At 37.7% G+C, this 18,871-nt stretch overlaps 1 protein-coding gene across 15 annotated transcripts in view; it reads right to left on the bottom strand.

Annotated features, from left to right (window-relative positions):
- MITF (melanocyte inducing transcription factor) overlaps positions 1-18,871 on the bottom strand; it is a 223,421-nt gene that overhangs the window by 17,016 nt on the left and 187,534 nt on the right. For all 15 annotated transcript variants that reach the window (XM_033210409.1, XM_033210411.1, XM_033210414.1 and 12 more), the window contains exons 3-6: positions 13,497-13,724; positions 12,365-12,448; positions 10,208-10,303; positions 2,362-2,479 (exon numbers count right to left, since the gene is read on the bottom strand). In XM_033210409.1, coding sequence (XP_033066300.1) covers positions 2,362-2,479; positions 10,208-10,303; positions 12,365-12,448; positions 13,497-13,724 — 526 coding nt within the window. The remainder of the gene's footprint in view (positions 1-2,361; positions 2,480-10,207; positions 10,304-12,364; positions 12,449-13,496; positions 13,725-18,871) is intronic.

The raw sequence follows: 18,871 nt of genomic DNA, 5'->3' as shown, positions 1-18,871 counted from the left end.
ACGTGAATGAAGTCATTAGAAGTTGGAACTGTTTGAAGTTGCACAAAATGTAAACTACAAAATATCTCATTTCCCAAACATATAGAAGCTTATCTGACTTGACTCTAAGTAAAAATACTTTTTTTAAAAACGATATCTTTTTAAAAAGCTTGCATGTTTTCAAAAGCAATATATATCAAATATACAATATGTAAAAACTGGGCTTCCACAAAATGGTAAGAAAAACCGGTAAAAATTATCTATAGCACACTGTAAACATATATAGACACTAGCAAGAAAGATATTGATAATTAGAAAACTATGTCAATTTGCTGTTGATACTTTATTATCAGGGGTCTCATATATTTTCTTTTCAGGCCACACAAGCTTTCAGTCCTTTTTTGATGCCTTTGTAACATGCTGATATAAAAACTGAATAGAGGCTCAGCATGGTTGCTCGCACCTGTAATTCCAGTACTTTGAGAAGTGGAAGTGGAAAGATCACTTGAGCCCAGCAGTTCAAGACCAGCTTTGGTCTTTACAAAAAATAAAAAAAATAAGTCCAACATGGTGGTGCATGCTTGCAGTCCCAGCTACGGGAGGCTGAAGTGGGAGGATCACTTGAGCCCATGAGATCAAGGTTGCAGTGAGCCGTGATCATACCACTGCACCCCAGCTCAGGAGACACAGACACCCTATCTCAAAAAAAAAAAAAAAAGCTCCCAAATTGGATCTCTGTATCTTCTGACTAGTTCACTAGTTCATAGAATGAACTCATTTTTTCAGAAGTTGGTGCCAGATTCTGTTAAAACCTGCTGTAATGAAATCATCTAACAACTTAGGAACAACTATTTACTAGCTTGAGTCTATACAAACAAAATAGGAATAGATGCACTCGGTGGCAACTCCAATTGGAAAGTTCTATTTGCACAGCAACTCTTGTGAGATCTCTGGGATAAGAGACTGCTTTTTGCCTTACAGAGAACAAAACAAAACAAAACAGAATTAAAAAAAAAATGTTACTTGACCAATCTTGGGATTCAGAAAGCTCTGTTATTTCCTTTTAGAAGTGATAGTTGAAGCATTATACTATCATAATTTAGAATTTTATCTCAAAATAGAAATCATTTTAGCATAACTTATAGCTACTGAAGCATATATATACACCATATATATTTATTATATGGGTGTTATGTATGTATATATGCATATATATATGCATACATACATGTATATATGCATATATATGCATATCTATGTGTGTGTATATATATATATAAAACTCAGAAATTGAATTCTTTCCATTGTGATGGTCAATCCAAATCATTTTCTAGTTTTTTTTTCCTCACACAGAAGCATGACTTACATACCCTCCACTTCAATGATTCCTAAGTTGTTGTTGTTGTTTTGTTTTGCTTTGTTTTGAGACAGGACTCATTCCTCTTGCCCAGGCTGGAGTGCAGTAGTGCGATCACAGCTCACTGCAGCCTGGAACTCCTGAGCTCAAGCAATCTGCCTGCCTCAGCTTCCCAAAGTGTAGAGATTACAGGTGTGAGCTACTGTGCCTGCCCGACAATTCTTGCTTTTGCTGTTGTTGTTGTCTCGCAGTAAATTTCCTTTTGGTAGGGTAACTAACTGTGTTTTGGCTTTGGATGGTTTTTACTTATTAGTTACTCTTTTCATTCAAATCCACGGTTTTTAAAAAACATCTTTCTCCTGCTTATTTTCTGAAAACAAATTTTTTAAGACACCCTTGACTGGAACAGGAATTCTCTGTACCAAATCCATATTCCATATTCTCAGTCTATTCATCCAATCCTGCAGAATGCAAGGATCAAATAATAAAAGGAGGGGTGGGGTAAGGGCCATAAAATTCACCATGGTAGAATGCCAGTTCTAATATAGTTTCCACCATGTTTTAATGACCAAATAAATGCCTTCCCTAAAGCATTAAGCAAAGTAGAGAAATAGGTAATTTCACACTTGCCTCAAGAACAAATAATACCCATTGCTCCATTTTATAATTTTTTCCCCTCTGTGTAATAAATCTTTTGCACACAATACAGCAAAAGACAACAGGAAGCATCTGAAGATGTAGGAAATATATTCCCATGCTATCCCAATTGTGGGCTCGAATGTGTGTCAAAGGAAAATTCAAACTCCACTGGCTCTAGGGGCTTGTAAGAAACATACATATCAGGTAGGGTGGAGACAATTACAGCTGAAAGAGTTGCCTACTATCCCCAGTGCAAAGGGGACCTTCATCATAGATACAGTGATTGGTGACATGCAGTAATTGTGGCCCCGATTCCCAGTATCTCAGGAGATTTTCAAGGATCTCCTTGAAATTTGCAGTAAGAGGTACATTTGTTAGGTGTTTACCTGTGAGCTCCCTTTTTATGTTGGGAAGGTTGGCTGGACAGGAGTTGCTGATGGTGAGGCCTGGTGGGGGCAGACCTTGGTTTCCATAAAGATCAATCAAGTTTCCCGAGACAGGCAACTAGAGAGAGACAAACAGTAACAGAAATTAACTGTTGAACAATTCCCACGTTTTTTCAGATAAAAACTATGATCCTACTCTAGGATTTATTTAAGAAAAATTATTTGATACAAAAAATCATTTTTAAAATAGGAAAATATGAGATGTTTATTTTTTCATTCGCTTGAAGATATTAAAAGAGGGTCACAGGATCTCCTCAACTAGCTCCCTTTGAGGGAGGAAAGTACAGTCTCACACCCATAAAATGATTACACTAACTAGCCAGTGGGCTTATTTTGAGCATGGAGACAACGAATAATGTGGTGAATGCATTATCTAGTACAACTAGTAGCATACAGAGGGTGTTCAGGAAATGTTGGCTATTATTGTAAAACAGAATTGTATATAAAATGACCTTTGCACCAAATAGGACTTTCCATTAAAGTTAATTTTGTTCCTTCCTTCTCATCTCCACCTCTTCTTCTTTTCCTTTTACAAGGAAAAGCAATGAAAGCTTTTATTTATTTGTTTGTTTTTAAATTGGAAAAGAAATGATTTCCTTGAGAGAAAAAGCATTTTCTTGAAATTGAAATTTTCCACAAAGCCACAAGAGGGAGCCCACAGACTTTAAAAGAGAGCAAAAATTTACACTTTCAAAAAAATTAAAAAAATAAAAAGTAAAAGAAATATTTAGCCTTCCCCAAGCTAGCATCAGAGTTTTTCCTCTAGTTCTGAATGGGATGTTTTAAAGCAGCGAGCTCTCCTTTGGTTGTGTATGTGCATTTCTTGGTAACTAGCTGGTTGCAGCAGTTTATAGGCCTGTTTTTGTAGAAAAGGCCCAAATTGATCCCCCTTCCCATGCCCTGAAATACAGTTTGAAATAGTAACTATGGAGAAATCATTGAGTGACCTCACTCCTTCCACTTGCAGACATGCACCATTACTGGACCGATTCAAACAATTTCTATAACCATGATTACTGGGTAAGACTTTATATTGTTTAGCCCTCCCGTTTCTTGATTACACATTGAATTGTATTCTACATCTGAGAAAAGTACATTCAGAAAGCATTTAGGTGTGATTAAAGTATCCAGTAAAAACTGTATTCAACAGAGTACCTTGCATCCTGTCAAATGACCACTAACATACAGATGAAAATATGCCACAAAATACGAGTCAAATGTGCTTCCCCTCATTGGTAGCCATTGCATCAATTTCTGGGATGGCTTCTAAACATATAATCTATGAATTAAACCCCTAGCTAAAGAGATTTGGGTGGGAGGCAATGGACATGGAATAAGATACTTCTTGATGGGTGAATCAGACACTGGCTCGAACAGGACTGGGGTGGGCAGGGAGGACAGACAAACCAGCAGAATACAACTCCCTCTTTTGCTCCTTTTTGAAAGCAGCGTTTATAGTATATGCATAAAACCTAATACACATACCCCCATACACATGCACAAAAATAGACATTGTGGTCATTTAAAATGCCCTTGTATTTCAAGGCCCTCTAACTAAGGAATTGATAAAAAGTGACTTTGATTATTAGCTATCATTTCACTAAGTGGTTTTATTTGAAATAGGTCACCTTCTCAGGGTCAGTCTTGCTCTGTGTGTGTTTCGTTTTATTCTTGTCCAATTTAACGCAAAGTGAAAGGCACTCACATGTTTCAAAATAGCCCTGTAAAGTACCAGAGAGACTAAACTTATACAGTTGTCATGATGTCTGATAACTCCTTGGATTCCAAAGCTTTATTCCCCTATCTTTTGAGAATTTCAGGTTTTGGGAAAGCTTCTGGGTTTTAACAAACCAAGAATGTGACTTGAAAATTCAAAGCAATAAGCTAAAAGAAAAATTATCCCCCTTGCTCTAGAAAGGCAAATCACAGATATAGTTTTCATATGCAAATTGTATGCAAAACTCACTGTGTTATTATGATGATTTGTTAGGGATAAATAATAGCAACTGATACGCATCTCCAAGTCATTGATAGACCTATGTTGAACAGACATCTAATTCTAAGCTTCTTCTGGACAAGAACATATTTTCTAACTATATTCTAAAGAAGAGATATGTACATGACTGAGAGAGAGAATGCTTTCTGCCATAGACAGCCAGATGGACGGGGTGGGGGAGACAAAGAGCAAAGTGGGGGATACCTAGTGAGAAATGGATTGAGACAGGTGAAAAACTACAGAAAGGACTGCTGTGATTAGCACTGATTGACGACAGTGCACACCAATAAGGGAAATGAATTAAAATCCCTACAGCAAGATGCCTCATTGGGCACTCTACTGAGGTCAGACATCATTACTTCCAGTTGAAAAAGCTTATAGCCCTCTATCTACTTCTCTGAAAGATTTCCTGCTTCAGCTGCTTTCCCCATACTTACTGATTAGGAGTGGGAAGCAGAAAGCATGCCAGAATAGTTTGCTGGGGGTCATCTCATTTTTTGGGTGCCTACTTTGGGCCAAGCACAGAATTAAAATGGCACTTCGTGTATGGCATCTTACTGCTTTTTACAGAAAGAAAAGCCAAGGTTTTGGCCATTGTCAAATGGAGGTTTTTGGTTGGAGGCTCAGGTCCCATGTTAACAGCAGAACTGGGGGTGGGAAGAGTATCAACATGCTGATATTAACCAATTAGAAACTGCAACTTTCAATTCATCTCCAATTACACCTGAGGAAATAAAAACCCTGCCGCTTATTAGCCAAATGTAGATACTCCAATCTACCGATTAATGGTGCAGAACTTTATAGCCTGTGCTTAGGAGTCAGAGACCCGGATTAAAATCCTGCCTGTTTGCTAACTTGCTATGTGATATTAAGCAAGTTCTCTGAGGCTTAGTGTCTCCAATTGAAAAACAACAACCATTCATCTTACAGGGTTTTCATAAGATTTCATAGAGATAAAGTAGGTGAAACACAGTGCCTGTTACTTCAGTGATCAGTAAGTAGTAACCACTATGATTAACAACACAGTATTATAATTTTCTAGGGAGTACTGGATTCCCACTTTACAGTTTTGACAGGTGAGCTAATGTTCACTTTGATCAACAAAACCACTTGCCATGTTAATTACTAAGTATATTGTCAACGATTAGACAATTTTTACCAGACTGCAATGCAAATCTAGGAACAGAAATCAGGGAATCTGCAAGGCTGAGGTGACCAGTCATTATTCCAAGTCAGGGCTTCTACACTACAGCTGATTTTGTTTCCCCGGATCAATGTCTGGCGGTGTTTTCAGTTGATGCACCTGCAGGGTATTTGCTGCTGACATCCAGTGGGTGAAGGCCAGGGATGCTGTTAAGCATCCTAAAACGCACAGGACAGTTTCCCACCACAAAGACTTATGCATCCCAAATGTCAACAGTTCCACAGTTGAGAAACTGTGTTCTAAATGGTGGTGTATATTCTTTGTATCAACAGCTCTTATTTGCTGAAGCTACTAAAAGGAAGGTTGATGGAAATAATTTAAAATGTGTCTCCTAGTCATGCATTTTAAAGAAAGGATTCTGTGGTTGGTTCTTCTGCATTAGAAAACTTCCCCCATAAATATAGTTAACATCACAATTAGGTCAAAATAACACCTTTAAGAGCTAAGAAAGAGGAAGAGACTTCTTCTATTAACATGTATATTTCACATCTTTGTTGGGTTTTTATCCAGGCCATTTACCTAAATAGCAAGATTTCACTTCCAGAGCACAAACTGCACCGTGGACAGCTGAAAGCCACAGTCTAATTGGGACAAAAAAATTGAAGGAAGATGCGCCTGGGTCTATGCCCCCATATTGGTCTGAATTGAGTTCTTCAATGTTGTGCTCCACCAAAATGAATATTTTCCCAAGTAAATGATAATTGTAAAATGTTATTATTTTTTCTCTCTGGATGGTCCTCTTCTCTGAATATCAATTGAGCACTGTTAACACAAGTAAACTGGGACTTTTATTCTTTGTTTTTGATAGTACAAGAGGGCCCTTGTGCTCTCAGAATAGTTATTTCTAGACTTCAATTCCCTTAGGACAGTTTCCTTTCTAAGTGTTCCTTCCACTTTATTTTTTTCTAAGTAGTTAACTTGAAATAAAGCATTTCAAATAATCAAATAAAAGAAAAAAAATGCCTAGCATGAAGAACATCAAATTTAAACTTTACTGTGGGAAAAAAATTAAAATGTTAATAGGTTGTAGTAGCTTTGTTACTGAATTTTGACAACTAAAACCCAAGTTCATCAAGAATAAGAGCTAGTAACTAACTTTTAGTGAGAGTTTATCAGGGCCCAACTGTTCTAAATGCTTTTTGTGGATTACCTCTTATAATTCTCCCATTAATTCTATTGCAGGAGATGCTAGTATGATCCCCATTTTACAGACAAGGACACAGAAGCAGAGAGGTTGAATCACTCACTCAAGGGTATGTATTCAGATGTCTGGTTCAGAGTCTGTGCTCCTAATGTTGAAGTTACATTGCCTTTTCCCTAATGGCAAAATGCTGAAATACATTTGTTGAAAGAAGACTCTAATGGAGTCACATTTAGCCTTTCCAGCATGGGGAAATAGAAGAGAGGTAGGTGCCGGGATAAAGTCAGTGACTTCTAAGGGTGGCTGCAGGGGACTCCTCTCCTGTCTGGGAGTTAATTCAACTCTGCCCAGAGGATCTTTCTTATCTGGAAATTCCCTTGAGATGGCCTCTCTGCTCCTGAATTGTCCTTCTCCCCTCAAGGGCTAGAAGAGTCTCCCCCTTCTAGACTGGTAACTCCCATGAGAACCCCCTGTGAGAACAGGAAACATACCTTAGTCACCTTTGCATCCACAGCACCTTGCCCGGTGCTGCCCACCTATTAGGCATATTAATAAATACTAAACTAATCTTTAATATAGTTTAGGAGCAACCAGATAATGAAGGAACAAGGCTTCAATGCTAATGTAGATGGAATGAAGAGGTATGAGGATTCATTCTACTTTTTTATTTTTAAATGTGTTTTTTAGAGACAGGGTCTTCCTCTTTTGCCCAGGCTAAAGGACAGTGGCATGATCATGATTCATTGCATCCTTGAACTCTTGGGCTCAAGTGGTCCTCCCATCTCAGCCTCCTGAGTAGCTAGGACTACAGGTATGTACTACTACCCCACTCAGCTAATTTTTTATATTTTTTATAGAGACGGGTTCTCTCTATGTTGCCCAGGCTGATCTCCAACTCCTGGTCTCAAGTGATCCTCCTGCTTCGGCCTCCCAAAGTGCTGGGATTACAGGCGTGAGCCATGGGACCAGCCAGGTATTCATTCTAAAGGACAGAAGCATATATGGGGTCATGACAACTGTCTTCAGAAGGGTTGGTATGTGAAAAAGTTCTCCATGAAGCAAACTGGGACCCATGCTGCAATTTACAGCGTTATTTACTGTGAGGGATATTGTGAGATAAATATGTCTCACAGATAGCTAACATAGAGCTTGACACATTATAGGGGCTCAATGAAGATCAGCTGAATACACAAATACTATCAATAGTATTTGATATTATAATTAATAAGCTATACTTAATAATTTAGAATACAACTTATGTTTCCAATGCTAAATACTATAGATACTTTATCAAGTGAGTTAACCACATGATATAGGTATATTTAACAGCCCCATTTTACCGATGGGGAAACGTAGGGTTTCAGGAAGCTAAATAACATGCAAGGTCACAGAGGAAATGGCAGATTCAGGATTTGACCCCAGATCTGGTCAGAAATCTCTAAATCCTAACCATTGTGCTTTGTTATTTCCCTAGTGAGCCTAGTGATCTGTTATTTCCCTACAGATCCTTTTTTGGAGGCTTCCAAGAAGCTGGATGGCTTGATTTTTTTGTGGAGAATATGAAGGAGATGCAAGAGAAGGTCAGGCCAGGCGTAGTGGTGCACACCTATAATCCCAGCTACCTGAGGGAGTAGGATCACTTGAGCCCAGGAGCTCAAGATCAGCCTGGGCAACAAAATGAAATCCTGTATAAACAAATAAAAAACAAACCAGAGAAGGCAAATGCATTGAGTACTAGATTAGACCAAATGACATCAAAGGTCTTTGCCATTACAAAAAAAATCAATGATTTTACAGAATCATATCAATTCTACAGCCCACTTGAGTGTGCCCAGGGACCCATTTGACACCACTAGCAAAATGACCACTCTCATGGCAAAGTTCTTTTGAGATGACTCGGCCATTGCTAATTAATGCTGGTAGAGCAGTGTAACATAAATATATGTCTTTGGGTATATGTATAAATTCCCCAGGGCATGCTTCCCCAAGTGTTTTGCTCATGTTCGTCCTAAGATTCTGACTGCTAGACAAGTGTAGTTGGCCTCATGGGATGCACCAACTTGTAAGCAGAAAGGTTCCACAAAAGCCAACCAAGGATTCCAAGAGGTTGGGATAGTTCGGCAAGGAAACTTTTACCAAAATGGCAGAACACCTGGTTCTTCCAAAATCAGGGTGTGGGTTTAAATGGGTGGAAAGTAGACAAACTCCAAATATCACAGAAGAAGCTTGAGGTTTCAAGGGAAGTCCTCACCCCACATGAGTTCAAGGCAGTGAACTTGAAGAACTGGACTGAGATGGATTTAAAAAAAAAAAAGAAAAGTGCTATTATATGACTCAATTTTCTGAGGATTCTGGTGTAACTAAGTAAGTGCTATTTTGTCCCCTGGCCAAGGGAATTTACTATTGGAAGTTAGTCATATCTTTAAAAACTTTCATTATGGTAAAAAACACATACGATAAAATTTGCCATCTTAACCAGTTTTAAGTGTATGGTTCAGTAGTGTTATGTATGTTCACATTGTTGTCAAATAGATCTCCAGAATTTTTCATCTTGCAAATCTGAAACTCCATACTCATTGAACAACTCCCCTTTTCCCTTTCCCCTCAATAAATATTGGTCTTTAAAACACTAGTTATTAAGAATATGATAGTCTCATAGCATTGCTCTCAGAGAAAACAGAAAAGGATTGGAGAAGGCATTCAAAGACCTGCCAAGCAGGCCTGGCTCTGATACACCCAAGCTATGTAATCTTGCATAAGACCGTCTAACCTAGTTACAGTTTAAAACTGAGGGCAAGGATACCATCCGAACTTGACTCACAGAATAATTGCAAGGACTAAATAAGATCTGCAATAAGACTTTGGTGAAACAGTAACATAAGACTAAAATGTAAGGAATGAAGGAAAATAAACAACATAGGCAAGTCTCTAAATTACAGAGAAAAACAAGTAACATATAATAGCAAACAGGACCACTTGTTTATGAACTGAAGGTGGAATAAATTTTGCTGTTGGATAAGGGTAACCCCAATGTCCCTGTATCACCTAAGAATATGAAAAAACCTTCTTGAAAAACTGCACAACCTTTTTCAGGCTGACTAGAGCACCATTGTGAATAGTGCAGTTCATAATGGTTCCCTTGGCTGCAGTGTACTGGGTTACGCATTAGATGTCAAGAGAATTGGAAGGGATAATGTCCTATCAAAACTGCTCTTGGACTCCGGGGAATGTAGAGTTTTATCATGGGCTTATTCATAAACTCATAAAAACTTCTTAATTTCTGATGTCAAAGTCACTTATTTGCGATCCTGAGATAATTCTCCATTTTACTATTAATACATTTCATCAGTGAACCAGTTACAAAGATACAATAAAAGTTTAAGAAAAAAGAAGAGAACCCTGGAAACACCTCAAGATTTTCTACTTCAAAAAAGGTTACCAATACCGTATTCGCCATTTGCAAAGCAGGATCCATCAAGCCCAAGATTTCCTCATTATAACTTGATTCTAGGCTAATGATGTCATCGATTACATCATCCATCTGTAGGAAAAAGGGCAACAGAAGAGAGACAAAAATAAATAAAACTATGCAACATAACCTAAAAAGAGACTCATGGTCTTTCTTTACCCAAAGCAATAAGGGTCTTTAGTTAGATTCTAAGAAGTAACTGTCTTCTTTCCACTAAAATAAAATAGTATTGAAGGCCATTAACACTAATGGGTGATGAGAATAATACTTGTAGCCAGCATTTAATGAGTGATTATGAGTTGCCAAGCACTGGGTTCAAGGATTTTCATAGGCTAAGTTTTTGCCCTAACGAAAACCCTATCATGGCAGGTACTATTATTACAGCAATTTCCCAGGTGAAATAAATGAGAAGCAGCTCACCCAAAGTCACACACTGAAGAAAGACTGGAGCCACGATTTTACCCATGCTTTCACAACTATGCTAAACTGCCTGCCCTAAACAGGAAAGATGTACCAGAGCACTTCATCTTGAATGACAGCTGTCATTCTACTTCCTTTTTTCCCCCAAAGATGATGGCCCATACCCTTTTCTTGCAGAAGGAAAACACAGATGGTAATTCTGCCCTTTGATTCCACAGGGAAGTGTGGACATTGTGTCTCGCAGGCCACTGGCTATCCCTGCACCCATCTTAAAGTGACTTGTAAAATAAGTTTCTCCTTGTACAGCTGCCAGTGTGCTTGGTACTCCCCAAGGAGTACACCAGGCCGAGGTTATCATTACAGTCATGGAACTGACATTCCCACTAGATCGATTTTATTTCTGAAGTACCAAAACATCAGTTATGATAATAAACAACAGTGATTACATGTGCATTGCAGCAGTTGCAAAGATAAGTCTGTGAAAACATTTCTTCATAAACACCTTATATATTTGAGCTAGTTGGTATGTCTGTGCTTGGGTCTTAACGGTACTTCATAGTTACACAATGAAATCACAGAACTAACAGGGATGCTCTTCTATCTCTTTTGCCACTTCCATTAAAGAGGAGAGACTCCAACATTCATGGGTTTGAGTTGGAATCCCAGTTCTCCTACTTTCTAGATTGGGGCAAAGCCTCCAATCTTTTAAAGCCTCAGTTTCTCAATCTATAAAATGGGGGTTAATAATATTTACTGTCTTACGGATTCTTGTATGATTTCAGGACAAACTGTATGGAGTGTTCAAAGTACCAGGAATATAGTAAACACTCAAAAAAGGAGTCTTATTAAGTGACCCCTAAGAAGAAAATAATTGGCCAGTTTTGAATAACTACTATCCACTGTTTGTTAGGTTCCATTTCTATTGACACTACTTTTATTTGTTTTGTTTGTCTTTAAGAGATGATTTTCTAATTGAGTTGGTAAATATGCAAATAGGTTAGGAAACTTATGAACAAAGTTTCCTTGCCATTTTTAATTTTGTTCTTAGAAAAATAAAATTAGTGGGCTTGATGTAACAGCATTTTAAAAATAATTTTTTTCTCTTATGACAAAAGTAATGCAAGTTGATGACAGGAAATATAGAGAAGCAAAAAATTTTGTTGCTTATTGTTCTCTCCTGTATCTATATACATGCATAGATATATAAATAGATATAGCATAATTTATATATCCATTAAATAGGATGTAATAGAAGAAACTTTAGTTACTTGGGAAAGCATCCATTACATATTATTAAATTAATATAGTTTCAAAATATATGCTCCATGAGATTCCATTTAGGAAACAATGTCTAGATTATACGCACACATCTTGGTTTTACTAATACAAAAATTGCTAACCTACAACTTTGTATAACGTACATTGATTATGTTAAATTATATATTTCGTATCTTATTTATTAAAATTTATGTACTTCAAGAAGTTTTTAATCTTTGGAGCAACTTGGGGAAAACCATGTTTTAGTTTATTCTTCCTTGCCATTATTTAATCATGAGATACTATGAAGAAAATGGCACTGTTCATAGCTTTCTCTATAAAAAAAAAATCAATGGGGGAAAAAAATCCTTAAGTTTTCAGGAAGGTGTGATCCACCACAAATATAGATTCTAATTACAAAGTGTTACATCCTCAGGCTGCCAAGTCATTCAGTACCTGCATACAAGACGCTCGTGAATGGGTGTTCATGCCTGGGCACTCGCTCTCCGCCCTGTTTTGTTCTTCAAACTTATAAAATCCCTGCAAAAACACAAGCAAAAACAGCCTATAACTTGGATTTGCAAATGACTTTTTAAATGACCTGTTCACACAAAGCTGATGGCACAGCAACAAGATGAACTAAGCTTTCAAACAAAGTGGAATCTGACCAAGAGATGAAATAATGAAGGAAGAACTTGTGTCAAATCATCTTGCTAGATGACAAATTTGGGTACAGAAAAATAAAGCAGTTGGTTTGGGCAAAGTGGCAAAGATTTTAGTCCCTCTAGAAATTAAAATCAATCCAACTTTAGAAAAGTTGCCTCTGAATTTGCATAAACACTTCTTAGTACATAGTACAGTAAATCCCACTGAGATGAAGCTCATCATCTCATAATTCGGAAATAATGAGCATTAAATCACAACTCTCAGGTATTCGTATGCTCCAAATTTTGATGCACCAATTGGCTTGAAGGTGGTTTGAGTCTTGTCTCCAATCCAGCCTTTACCAAAGCAGATTTAACGGGCAGCAGCAATTTTATTATTGAAACAAATGTATCCAGCAATTAAACCTTTGCGTTTCCGTTAAAGTCTCATGTGCTATATGATTCAAATTCATCCATGCACATTCCATGCTTTTTCCCCCAACTCAGGGAGAAATAAAAATAATATTCCAGACATTCACAACAAGTGGAACTTCTAAACCGCCTGTCCCACACCTCTTCTATTTTTGCTTTTCCTTTTCCACCTCCCCTTCTCCTCTCTCTTCATTTTCACTGCTTCATAAATTGAAAGGCATGGAAGAGAAGAAAGCACTCAGCTAAGGAAGAAGCAGCAAGTGGCAAAAGTGTCCTCGCCTCCACGTTTCACTTGGAGAGGGCCAGGTCTCCTGTCATGTGCCGCACACCCAATAACCCAGTGACGGGGACAAGAGGCTGGAATGCCACAGCCACGATGGTGAATCGGGGACAAAGGCTGGTAAATGTGACCACAAGGACAAACTAGAGTCCACAGTTAAGTGTGGGAATCATATTCAACAGACAAGTTATTTAGCATAAGAAAACAGGAGAGGAGAGGAGACATAAATTACCTCTTTTTCACAGTTGGAGTTAAGCGTAAGCATAGCCATGGGGCTGTTGGGTGCGCTGCTCCCCGGCACCGGTGGCATGACATGATCGCCAGGCTGGTTTGGACATGGCAAGCTCAGGACTTGGTTGGCATGTTTATTTGCTAAAGTGGTAGAAAGGTACTGCTTTACCTGCTGCCGTTGGGCTTGCTGTATGTGGTACTTGGTGGGGTTTTCGAGGTGGGTCTGCACCTGAACATAGCCATGGAGGGAAAAGAAGACAGCGCTGTTATTTGTGAGTTTCAGATGGCTCTTCTTTCAGGCACAAACATGAAACTGACCAGTCCACCAACAGAATAAATTATTAAGCCTTTGTTATGTACCAGGCACTGTGCTAACGGATTTTGATATTACTGAAGTTTAAAGTCTAACTCGTAGGATTTGGGGTAATACTTTGCCCTATTTTGTTTCCCTGCTAATTAACTATACATCTCTTTCAAACCTTGTATCCTTCTTCTCATATCTGATAATTAAAAGTTTGAAATTATCTTAGGGCAAAAACTTCCACAACACACATGAAAAGATTTATTAAGAACAAAACAAAAATGTAGAAGGGGCATAACTCAGTTTGTTTCACTTTCCTTGGCAAACAGAACAGCTTTCTTTTTAAGACACACACACACACACACACACACACACACACACCCCTCCTTAAGAACCAACTGTATAAAATGGCTGTAGAAAATAAATAGAAATCTTCCAGTGATTAAATCAACCAGTTGTGGATTAATTCTCCCACTTTCATTTGGACATGATTATTCAGCATTTTAATTAAGAAAAAACTCAACATAAAAAGCAATTCGACATTAAGTAGTTTCTTTCAAATGCATAACACACGTATGTGTTTTAAAAGACATGACTATTAACAAGTCAACAGGATGTTTTTTCTGCTTTCCTACAGACAGTAATTCAGAATGAGAAATACTTTTCCCCAAAAAACAACATTATTCAATTTTAAGTCACTTTTTTCCTGATAAAGACAATTTAATCTCATGAGCAATGAACAGGAGCTGATGAAGACAGTTTAGCCACACATTAGGCAAAAAAAAAAAGAATCCTACTAATATTTACTTTGTTCAAAACTACATTGGATTACTTCTTATGGCATCAAACAATAAACAGCATTAAAAGAGCAGATTTGTACTTATTGAAAACAGTATGTCTATTACAAAAAAAGTGGATTAAATCAATTTATTACAGTATATTTCAAAGATTGAATATGAGTCAGAATAAAGCTCACCTGATAGTGATTATATTCTAGCATTTCCAGCATAACAACGTTTTAGGTGGCCCCAATCCAATGAGAGATGGTAGACTATCCCTCCCTCTACTTTCTGTAATTCCAGTTTGAAGACGGACTGGCACAGAGAAGGCACTATAAACAAGGTATCCCGAGACACCACCGGAAACTTTATCACAGAAGCTCTGCTTATAATAACCTAAGCTAATTAGTTATGCACGTAAAAAAAAAAGTTCACACAAGGGCCTTTTTTTTTTTGGAAGCCCTACGAGTTTGCTCTTAAATGTTGATATCAATTTTTCCCCCTGGCTTCACGTCATGCTTTTTTTCATAAATATAAAAGAACCTTTTTAAGTGACGAGCTATAAAAGTCAAACTCACTGTCAGATCAAGTCCAATTCACTATTCATCTTTAGCTCCAGTAGTATTAATAGACAATGGTATTTCTCTTTCAGCAATAGGTTAAGAGCAGGATGCCCCTTTGGAGGAGACATCATCTAAAAGCTACTATTACATGAGACTTTTCCAATGGCCGAATAACTGCCACTTCTGACTGCAGGATGACTATCTTTTAGTATAGAAGAGAAGAGACTCTGGGCTGAATGTTCAAGTTCAACAGCCCCTTCTTGCATCCTGGTTTTAATATGCACCTTATTCTTAGCTACGTAGATTTGTAACCTGCCTATTGACCTCACATCAGGAAGATCGGGAACTATCCTAAATAGAACATAGCACACACAAAAGTGGATGTATATTTATGCGGATAAGAAGAACTAAATATCTCCCCTATTGAACTCTCAAATAAAAAAGCATGAGCCTTTTTGCCAAGAATTTTTAAATATTATTCTTAAGACTACAGAAGAATGAGTTATCATACACACAACCGATACATTTACATATTTATTCCTTTATTCATTCATTATTGACTGTTATGTGCTAAACACTGTACAAAGCATAGAATATACATTGTGAACAAACAGATATAATTTCCAGCTTTATGAAACTTATATTCTGGGGTGAGGCAAAAAAAGAAAAGAGGCAAGCAAATATATACCTATAAATTGTGATAAATGCTTAATATCTACTGTTGACAAATGTTAAGCATAAAAATTTGAAATTCAATAATGTCTGAATGCCCAAGATAACGCAGTCCATTAGGTTGACAATCTCAAATTATTTCAAATGACTGATTTAACATGTACACAGAGGTTCACAGAGACTTTGTTTTAATAAAGGGTCCAGACGTGATAACGATGAGGATAATAGACATTACTAAAATAAACATAAAATGAGGGCAATGAGTGGAATGTGCTTATTTCACTATTACACTTAAAAAGAAAAGAGATTCATGTTTAAAAATAAATGTTAATTTAGGGGCAGATCCTAATTCTTTAATGAATCCAAATATTATGCTTTGGTAAAGAAAGAAGCAATTTGCTTTCTAGGTGGCACTGTCAGTGAGGTCTTTATTACATCCAGGTTTGGGTAAGCAGAATGGGATATATTTGGCTCTTTTACTGTTAATAACTTTTTATTTTTAGGTTGAAAGCAGATGGCCTATAAACACTATGCAGTAGACAGAACATCTCCAGTTGTTTCCAACCCAAACACCTCAAACAGGCAACATAAATGAGGAACATGAGCTACGAGGAAGGTAATAAGGAGTAGTGAGGTCTGTGGCAAACCAGAGGACACACATCTACCTAGCAGGAACAGCAGATAAAAGCTGCAGCTGATTGTGGACATGTGGGAATACGAGTCCAGCCTAGCTCAATCTCCAAATTTTTCAAGGGTAGCTGGCAATCCAAACTTCTTTTTTAAGTAAAATCCTCCAGGTTTAAAAATCTGATGCTCAACTGTTTTGTGTTTCACAGAGTACAAGCCTCAGCCCACAAACCACTAGAAAATAATCTCTATTTTACACTGTCTATAAGGATAATCTTCATATTTACATTCCCTTGGAGATAGCCTAGGTTATGAGAAGTTAGTGTCCAAATCCAGCCTTTTCCTGGTGCTTCTTTGAAAGACAATGTGCCTGACAACACAGTCAGCAGAGTTATTAACTTGAAACCTGGGTTCAAATTCTATCTTTGCAACTTACTACCCGTGTACCTTCTGCAAATCATTAACTTCTCCAAGTCCTCATCTCCTAGCATATTGAATGGGAATGACAGTAGAGCTTGCCTCATATGTGTGTTTTCTGCATTAAATGAGATCATGTTTCTAACGGCCTTAGCACAATATCTAAAACAGCAATTCTCAAACATTTTTGTCTTAGGATCCTTTTATACTCTTTAAATTTACTGTATTTACATGGATTATATCTATCAATATTTAGCATATTAGAAATTAAAATTGAGAAATTTTGAAAACACACGATTATACATTAGTACATATCTCACAGGATGTCAGAACAATGACATCTCAACACGACATGTAGCCTTTGGAAAACTCTACTGTATACTGGTGAAATCAGAGTGAAAAAGGAAAACAATACCTTAGTGTTATTCTGAAATAGTCCAGATCTGGCAGAACCCCTGCAAGGGTCTTAGATACAACCAGGGCCTTCTGATCACACTTGGAGAACCCCGATCTAGAATGTGGTTGGCATTCTAGCATCATCACTGCACCAGCAATGTCACTCCCCACTGTGGACAGGTGGTGTGTGACATAGCCTCTATATGTCCACTTCCCTCCCCGAGAAGATGCTGGAGAAAGATACTAACCCTGCCCAAACTCCCTCATAGCATTATTATGAGGCTCTATAGTCCTTTGACAATTTAAAGAGCCATATAAATGGCTCTTTATATGGAAAATTATTTTCTGTCTTCAGCCATCCTTACTGATAGCTTTTTAGTTAATAACTTTGCTTTCATTAATTTTTAAATAGCCAATCAAACAAGTATGCAAATAAGAACATACATGTAGCATTAAAGAGGATAGAAACATCTTTATGATTTCCTGATAATATTTGCAGGTTTTTGACCTTCCAGATGACTAACCACATTAAGGAATTCAGACAGCAAAAGTTGAGTACTGCTGAACATCTGAAGTACAGACCATAAAATAAAGCTAGAATACTTTACCATAAAATATTATTTATTGGCCGGGCGCGGTGGCTCAAGCCTGTAATCCCAGCACTTTGGGAGGCCGAGACGGGCGGATCACGAGGTCAAGAGATCGAGACCATCCTGGCTAACACAGTGAAACCCCGTCTCTACTAAAAATACAAAAAACTAGCCGGGCGAGGTGGCGGGCGCCTGTAGTCCCAGCTACTCGGGAGGCTGAGGCAGGAGAATGGCGTAAACCCGGGAGGCGGAGCTTGCAGTGAGCTGAGATCCGGCCACTGCACTCCAGCCCGGGCAACAGAGCGAGACTCCGCCTCAAAAAAAAAAAAAAAAAAAAAAAATTATTTATTGATACAACTTATATTTCATATAAATTATGCTAGCTATCTGAGTTAAAGGGCAAACACCCAAAGGCTTTGCAACTTTTATTCATTGTTAGCGCTCCTATCATTTCACCCATTTCCTTTCTTCATTCAGATCTTAAATTGATAGCAAGAGAATCGGAATGGATCACCTCCTAACTGTCACACTTCAGCTTTACCACTTCCTGGGTAACAGTGACAGGTTATTTTCCATCAGTTTCATTCTAAAGAGATCCTGGAGCACATCACATGTCAGTTTAAGATGGTGGCTGTAGATACTCCCATCTTGGCTGACAACAGAATTTACTGGGGAAGAAATATCCCTATCTAGATATCCACTGTTCTTCTATTCTCTCTACTATTTGTAAACCAGAATTCGAGTAAAAATGAGTGTAGATTCTCTTAATCCTTTTAGTTTGCTTATTTATTTATTATATTTTTAGAGATAGGGTTTTGCTATGTTGCCCAGGCTGGAGTGCAGTGGCTATTCACAGGTGCAATCACGGCACACTACAGCCTTGAACTCCTGGGCTCATGGGATCTTCCCACCTCAGCCTCCTGAGTAGCTAGGACATGCTTCTACACTCGAATGGCTTTATATATATTTTTTAAATAATTCAACACAATGTTCAGATTTATCACTTATGTTTAGAGAGATAATTTGTTCTT

This window comes from Trachypithecus francoisi, unplaced genomic scaffold (genome assembly GCF_009764315.1).
Source record: "Trachypithecus francoisi isolate TF-2019V2 unplaced genomic scaffold, Tfra_2.0 Lachesis_group0, whole genome shotgun sequence".
Taxonomy (NCBI): Eukaryota; Metazoa; Chordata; class Mammalia; order Primates; family Cercopithecidae; genus Trachypithecus; species Trachypithecus francoisi.
The sequence above is the reverse complement of the archived record's forward strand: the minus strand, read 5'-3'. Positions and strand labels throughout refer to the sequence as shown.